We start from the raw sequence: 8088 nt of genomic DNA, 5'->3' as shown, positions 1-8088 counted from the left end.
ATGGAACCCAGGACCCTTCAGTCCGCAGGCCCACGCTCTATCCACTGAGCCAAACAGGTTAGGGCTATTTCCTACTTTTAAGTTTCCAGCAAGGACAGACTTTTTCAGGTTCTCTCTCATACTAAACTCAAAACTCTCAGGCAACTGAAAAGAATGAGAAACCAGACCATAGTCACTACATACTATTGCCGGTTCCCAGTCTCAGGCCGGGAGTCAGGGTTAGGTCAGAACCTGCAGCCCTGCTGGTGGAGAATTGAGGCCACGGCAGGGTTTGGACACACACCCACGGCATCCGGGGCTTACCTCCAGAACTGCAGCCTCCACGCTGGGCAAGAGAGCGCCTGGGCGGCTGTCAACCATGGAGGGGAGGCCCTGGCCCGGCGGCGCATCTATCGGGACTCGGGTATCCTGGGCGCCTGGATCTCGCTGCCCTCCGCCGCCAGGGGGTTGGGGTGTGGGTGTGGGTGTGTGTCCTGGGGGGGTTGGGAGGGAAGGGAGCACCGCACTCAAAAACGAAACGTGCAGGAAATTTCCAACAGACAATCGCGAAGAGCAGATTTGGGGAAGCTCTGCCTTTTGGCCAAGGCCCCATTGACAGGGGGTCAGCAACAGCCCGACTCCTCCAGAAGTGGGTTCACATCGCACCCTGCCCCTTTGGGCAACTCTGGGCAAGTCCCCTCCTAGCTTGGCCTCAGTTGCGTTCATTGTAAATAAATCCTGGCACGGAGTGAAAACACGGAGCTACCAGCCAAACGTCGCGGGGCGTCCTTGGTGGGCTCAGGCCGTGCAGCCGGGGGCCGCTGGGACAGCGGCCGGGAAGACAGAACCGGAGTTCCTGCGTCACGTGGTCATAAGCCCGCCCACTCTCGCCCGCGTCTAAACGTCATCCGCCCCGCCCCGGAAGTGACTGTTTATGTGTTCCGGGTCTGCGCGCGCAGCGGCCAGGGGTTCCGGATGTCGCGTGGTCTGGTGACCCGAGGCGGGGCATCTCTGCGGGCCTAGGTCGTGCGTCCTGGCCTGGAGCAACCGAGGTCACCCTGAGCTGCGGACCTCGACGCGATGCTGAGCAAGTTCCTGGGCCCGCGCTACCTCCAACTGGCCAAGAACTGGTGAGGTCTTGACCTCTACCCTTCGTACCCCGCGCCCGCCCTTCCCGGTCCGCCCCGCCGCTGTGCGGCCCCAATCAGTGCGCGCACCGCCGCCCCCAAACCCATAATTGTGCGGGGCCACAGATGGGAAAACTGAGGCACAGAGAGGCAGAGCGGTCTGGCCCAGCCACACACTAGTACGTGGTGGGCTCCGGGTCCGAGGCCGAAGCGCTCAGAGCCTGTTTTCCCACCTGAGGGCCACGACGTTGCCCACCCGGGAGGCGCGCCCCCTGTCCCCGCCCAGCATCCTCGGCTCAGCTCTTCGGGCCTGAAAACTAATCGTGTGTGTTCCCGACTTTGCTTTTGACGTTTTAAATGACCTTGTACTGGGAGCATGAAGCCCACGGCTGCATCTGCCTCTGCACCCTTGTGGGAAGTAGATGGGATTGGGGTGGCTGCCTAAGGGGCTAAGAGGGGCCTACACTTGGCAGGCGAGCCCCCGAGCTCAGGCAGGAGTGGGAGCGGCCTCTGGACAGTGGCTCTGGCAGAGTCCTTCAGGTGGACACTGATGTCGATGATTGACAGCGGGGTGACCCGGGCCCAGGACGGTTGAAAGGGTTGAAGGCTGTTCCTGGTGCATCTGGTGAGAAGCACCAGCGCCGATGCAGTCCCTCCGCCTGTTGGCTCTGACTTCCCGAACTCAGCTCAGTCGGTTCATTCTCATCCGGACTTGGTCAGCGCAGCGACAAATCATCCAGGCTTTCAGTTAGTAAGCACTTATTGAGCACCCACGATGTGCTAGCACATAGCACTGTGGGTGCCAGAGACACAGCAATAAATGGAACCTTTGTGGCTGATGTTCTAGTCAGTGGACAAGAGAAAGTACATGAGATCTATAAGACTGTCCTCAAGGGAGTAACTCACCCACTCTGTGCCTGTTCTCATCTGTAAAACAGAGACCCTGATATTCATGCCTCCTTCAGTTCTAGGCTGTTGCAGGAGATAGCCAATCACTGTAAACTGTATATATGGTGCTTGCATGCACATATTAGCTGTTGCAATGGTGGTTACAACTTGTGTGTGTGTGTGTGTGTGTGTGTGTGTGTGTGTGTGTGTTTAAATTGATTTCAGAGGAAGGGAGATGGAGAGAGAGAGAAACATCAATGAGAGAGAATCATTGATAGGATGTGTGTACACACACACATACATATGTACACACACACACACACACACACACACACATACACACGCACCTCCGGGGATGGAGCCCACAACCAGGACGTGTGCCCTGACCAGGAATCGAACCTTGACCTCCTGGTTCATAAGTCAGTGCTCAACCACTGAGCCATACAGGCTGGGCAGGTTTGGTGGATGAGGCAGCTGATCGACGCTTCTCTCTCATCGATGTTTCTAACTTTCTATATCTCTCACTTCCTCTCTGTAAGAAATCAATAAAATATATTAAAAAAAAAAATCGTAGGCAGATCCCAATTTGAAACCAATTTGGAGTCACTTCAGAGTCCTCTGTTTGTGCCCACCCTGCAGGATCATCAGCAGGATGTGTTCACACACTGGACAGGGGTCAGTGCATGGTGGATACTTGATATTACAGTAGCTGGGGATTGGGGAGGGACCCACATGTGCTACCAGGAGGATGAGACCCCAGCAAGGCCTGACCCCCACTGTCCTCTCACAGGATCCCCACGGCGGGCATGTGGGGCACCGTGGGCGCCGTGGGGCTAGTGTGGGCCACCGACTGGCGACTGATTCTGGACTGGGTGCCCTACATCAATGGCAAGTTTAAGAAGGACGACTAATTAAACTGACCTCCTCAGACCCCTCTGGTAAGTTTAGCAGCTGTCGGCAGGTGAATCCCATGATTCCCTCATGGCAGAGGAGTGACCTTCCCGCAAGGTGGGTTCCCCATTTCCAGGCCTGGAGCAGCAAGGTTGGTAGGCTGGACTGTTCACCCTGGAGAATCGTGCCTAAGGGCGGAGCTCTTGGGTAGGCTCTCCAGGTACCTCCTGCCTAATGGCACAGAGCTGCCAGCTGGCAGCCTCAGTTTATGGGACAAGGGAATGGGCACTGTTCACTGCTCAATCTGGGAGAATGACCATCACTCTACTTGCCATCTCAATCTGCCCAGCCCTGGGTAGGACAGAAGGATGCTCATTTTACAGATGGGGCAGTGGAGTTGGTGGGCCACAGTAATGACCCTTCAGACTTGTCCATTAGTCCCCAGCGTGACCATCATCACTGTGCTATGTTACTAGCTTGCTCCCCACATGAGTGTGCATGGCTTTACCCCATGTCACAGATGAGGAGCTGCAGCCCTTAGATGGCACAGCTAGATCTGGTTTTGGAACGTGGCTGCAGCATCTGTGTTCCTCCTCACAGCTCAATGCCTCTTTCCCCATAAGATCTGGAGCCAGGAGACTTCTGCTCACCCTCTTGTTCCCCTCTAGGTGACTGGTGGTGCCAACAGCTTCCTTCTCAGCACCTGCTGCATCTGGAACAGCCCCAGCCTTCGGCATGGATCGAGAGGAAATCTACAGTGTGACTTAGGACTTTCTATGTTTCTGAAAATAACTTTGATGTGTGAATGCATTAAACCTTGCTCTGAAACCTGCCCTGCCTGGACATGGTGATGCTGGGGACTTGGTAACCTGGTGGCTCGGGAGACCCAGGGGTCCTTTCAGCTCCAAAATTTTGCAAATCTCTGCATTTCCTAATGGCTCGCAGAAATTGGTTATTTAGGTATTTAATGGATAATACCTATAAAGTGCATTTACCTATTGTTACCTTAAGAAATTACCCCATAATGCCCGGCAAGTATGGCTTAGTTCAGCAGTTCTCAACCTGTGGGTCGCGACCCCTTTGGGGGTTGAACAACCCTTTCACAGGGGTTGCCTAAGACCACCGGAAAACACATATATAATTACATATTGTTTACAGTAGCAAAATTAGTTGTGAAGTAGCAACTAAAATAATTTTATGGTTGGGGGCCACCACCACATGAGGAACTGTTTTAAAGGGTCGCGGCATTAGGAAGGTTGAGAACCACTGGCTTAGTTGATTGAGAATCGTCCCATGCACCAAGAGATTGCTGGTTTGATTCCAGGTCAGGGCACATGTCCAGGTTGTGGGCTCGATTCCCCAGTGGGGGGCCTGCAAGAGGCGGCAGATCAATGTTTTTTTGTTTCATTATTTTAGAGAGGGAGAGAAAAAAAACATTGATCAGATGCCTCCCACATGCCCCCCTTCTGAATATCAAGCCTGAAACCCAGGCATGTGCCCTGACCGGGAATTGAACCAACAACCTCAACCAACTGAACTACACTGACTGAGCAATAAAAATATATCTTTAGAAAAAAAGACAGAAATTACCCTATCACAAACATTCATTATTTTCAGTTTCTGTGGGCCAAGAATTTGGGAGTAACTTATCGGTTGTCCTGGCTCAGGGTCTCTCATGAGGCTTCAATCAAGGGGCCACCTCATCTGAAGGCCAGACTGCGGATGGAGGAGCCAGTATATCTCCCTCATGTGGCTGTTGGCACAGTGAGGCCTCAGCTCGTCTCCAGGTGGCTTGCCCACAGAGCTGCTTGGATCTTCACAATGTGGCTGCTAACTCCCGCACCACCCCCTGCAACCCCTCCGTGAGTGGTTTCACAGTGAGCAAGCAGAAGCCACATGTCTTATGAGCTACCCTCGAAAGTCTTAACTCCATCCTCTATTCTATTCTCACTGCACATTCCATTCATTAGGACCACATCCCCGCATCCAGCCCACACGCAAGGGGAGAAGAATTAGACTCTGTTTTCAAAGGAGGAATATCAGAACTTACAGATGTATGAAACCATCACATGAAGGATGTAAAAACGGGTAGGTACATACGGATAAGGCATAGTCCGTTCCCTCTGGTGCCCCTGCCCAGTTCTAATTCTTGCCAAGTTCTTGAAAATTCTAGAAAGATTCTATACAGACAGTGTATTTTTTAAAATAGCTGTTGTATTAGTCTGCATGGGCTATCATAACAAAACACCACAAATTGGGTGGCTTAACAGAATTTATCTTAACAGAATTTAGATAATGAAAGTAGTTTCAATTTTCTCACAGTTCTGGAGGCTGGAAGTCTAAGATCAAGGTTCCAACAGGGTTGGCTTTGTGAGGACCTGACTCCTGGCTTGCAGACAGCTGCCTTCTCACTTGATGCCTGAGTAGAGGGAGGAAGAGAGAGCAAGTGGGCTCTCTGGTGTCTCCTAGAACCGCACTCATCCCAGGGTGCCAGGACCCACCTTTCTGATCTTATTTAACCTCTTTATATCCTTAGAGGCCCCAATCCAGACAGCCACACTGGGGCTCAGAACTTCAACATAGGAATTTGGGGGGCAGGAAGCCCTTATGCAGTCCATAACAGCTGTATATTTTTAACACAAGTAGTGGCATTTACTACACACCTTTCCACGTATACTTTGTTCATCTAAGGCTTATTACCTGGATGTATGAATGCATTAAACCTTGCTCTGGCCAAAACCGGTTTGGCTCAGTGGATAAGGCGTCCGCTTGCGGACTGAAAGGTCCCAGGTTCGATTCCGGTCAAGGGCATGTACCTGGGTTGCGGGCACATCCCCAGTAGGGAGTGTGCAGGAGGCAGCTGATCGATGTTTCTCTCTCATGGATGTTTCTAACTATCTCTCTCCCTTCCTCTCTGTAAAAAATCAATAAAATACATTTTAAAACAAACAAAAAAAAACCTCGCTCTGAAGCCTGCCCTGCCTGGATGTGGTGATGCTGAAGACTTGATAACCTGATGGCTTGAGTGACCACTTAACCCTTTGAGTGCCAACCAATATCCTAGGAACTATGCTAAAATTGCCAAGGCATTTTGAGTTAAGGTTTTTAATTTTTTTTCCCCCACATAAAGAGTGAACTACTAGCATCTAATAGTGACACTGCAGGAGGAGCGCAATAGCGCTCCCGGCACTAATGGTGAAAGACAGGAGGAGAGCGATCGCGCTCTCTGGCACTCAAGGTGTTAAGCAGTATCCTTAGTTTTATTTTTTGGAGCTTGTGTTGTTGTTTTTTGTAGTTAGGTTGATATTTCTCAATGAAATGCTTATTACGGAAGTAATAAAGCTAGAACGTTTTTGGAAGGCATGCATTTCATTTCCAGTTTAGAGAACTTTAGTCAATAAATCATGTCCAAACTACACATTAAAATGTTTATAAGCCAGAACCGGTTTGGCTCAGTGGATAGAGCATCGGCCTGCGGACTCAAGGGTCCCGGGTTCGATTCCGGTCAAGGGCATGTACCTTGGTTGTGGGCACATCTCCCGAGCGGGGCATGCAGGAGGCGGCTGATCAGTGTTTCTCTCTCATCGATGTTTCTAACTATCCCTCTCCCTTCCTCTCTGTATAAAATCAATAAAACATTTAAAAAAATAAAAATATATTTAAAATAAAATGTTTATAAAACTCAAGCTTTAAAAAAATAAGCAAGCTTTAACATTTATATGTAGCTTTCCACATCTGTGCAGGCAAGGAATAATACTGCACATAAGTGTAAGCAATGCAAAAATGTGGAAGTGGAGTGATGTGCTAGAAATTGAATACAGAGTATAAGAAAGCAATGGAAAAATCAAAATAGAAAACAGGAAAAACTATATGATCAGAATTAGGAAAGGTGAAGAATAATACCCTTGTTACTATATAAGTTAAACTAATGAGCCCTAACCGGTTTGGCTCAGTAGATGGAGCGTCAGCCTGCGATGGGGTCTCGAGTTCGATTCCAGTCAAGGACACATGCCCAGGTTGCAGGCTCAATCCCCATCAGGAGGCAGACAATGATTCTCTCTCTTTACTGTTTCTATTTCTCTCTCCCTCTCCCCTCCTCTCTGAAATCAATAAAAATATATTTTGAAAAAGTTAAATTAGTGACACACATAGCACTTAACGTAATTTATTTTTAATCCGAGATTTTTCATTGATTCTAGAGAAAGGAATGGAGAGAGACATTGATCGGTTGCCTCCTGTACATGCCCTGGCCGGAGATCCAACCCAAAACCTGGATATGTGCCCTGACTAGGAATCAAACCCAAGACCCTTCAGTGCATGGGACGACACTCCACAAACTACTGAGCAACACTAGCCAGGGCAGCAGCCTCAGTTTTTAAAACTACTTGGTACTAACATTTATTAACTAGTCAGTTAGCCAGGGATGTTCATTTCCTGTCACTTGCCATTTATAATACTTGAGATGTTCTTTCAGACATATATGAACATATCTGTCACTTAAATACATGGTGAATTGTGAGATAAATGAGTATTCATATATTTTTGTTAACAGTATTTAACACATACAGCGTGGACAGGCTGTGCAAAAGGAAACATGCCCCAATTCCCATATTTTTAGGCATTTTTGTAATGGTTAATAGTTTTTAAAAAAATATATTTTATTGATTTTTTACAGAGAGGAAGGGAGAGGAATAGAGAGAGAAACATCAATGATGAGAGAGAATCATTGATCAGCTGCCTCCTGCACACCCCCTCTACTGGGGATCAGGCCCACAACCCAGGCATATGCCCTTGAGTGGAATTGAACCCAGGACCTTTCAGTCCTCAGACCGACGCTCTATCCTGAGCCAAACCGGGTAGGGCAATACTTTTTTTAATGACTTTAATGTTCTGAGGGAAAAACTTAATCGTTAAAAAAAACTACATAAAAAATAAGTACATAAAAAATAATTTTAAAACGACATAAAGGGCATGTCTCATTTTGTCTTGGTCTCCAAAATGGCTTGACACAGCAGTTTGCTCAATTCTGTATTTACTTAAAATTTTAAGCCCTAACTGGTTTGGCTCAGTGGATAGAGCATCGGAATGGGGACTCAAGGGTCCCAGGTTCGGTTCCGGTCAAGGGCATGTACCTTGGTTGCGGGCACATCCCCAGTAGGAAGTGTGCAGGAGGCAGCTGATCAATGTTTCTCTGTCATTGATG

At 48.9% G+C, this 8088-nt stretch overlaps 1 protein-coding gene and 1 long non-coding RNA gene across 2 annotated transcripts; one reads left to right on the top strand and one right to left on the bottom strand.

Annotated features, from left to right (window-relative positions):
• Positions 1-926: 926 nt before the first annotated feature.
• Positions 927-3717, top strand: LOC102771249 (cytochrome b-c1 complex subunit 10). Its single transcript, XM_006764820.2, has 3 exons — positions 927-1109; positions 2785-2932; positions 3554-3717. The coding sequence occupies exons 1-2, from the start codon at positions 1060-1062 to the stop codon at positions 2903-2905; spliced, it is 171 nt and encodes a 56-aa protein (XP_006764883.1). The 5' UTR covers positions 927-1059; the 3' UTR covers positions 2906-2932; positions 3554-3717.
• A 1446-nt stretch (positions 3718-5163) lies between these two features.
• On the bottom strand, positions 5164-5951 carry LOC102771068. Its single transcript, XR_435732.2, has 2 exons — positions 5846-5951; positions 5164-5608 (listed from the first exon to the last, which is right to left on the bottom strand). It is a non-coding gene; the product is annotated as an uncharacterized LOC102771068 (long non-coding RNA).
• Positions 5952-8088: the final 2137 nt, after the last annotated feature.

The sequence above is a fragment of the Myotis davidii genome, unplaced genomic scaffold (assembly GCF_000327345.1).
Source record: "Myotis davidii unplaced genomic scaffold, ASM32734v1 scaffold198, whole genome shotgun sequence".
In the NCBI taxonomy this organism is placed as follows: Eukaryota; Metazoa; Chordata; class Mammalia; order Chiroptera; family Vespertilionidae; genus Myotis; species Myotis davidii.
This window is presented reverse-complemented; position numbering and strand designations above follow the sequence as displayed.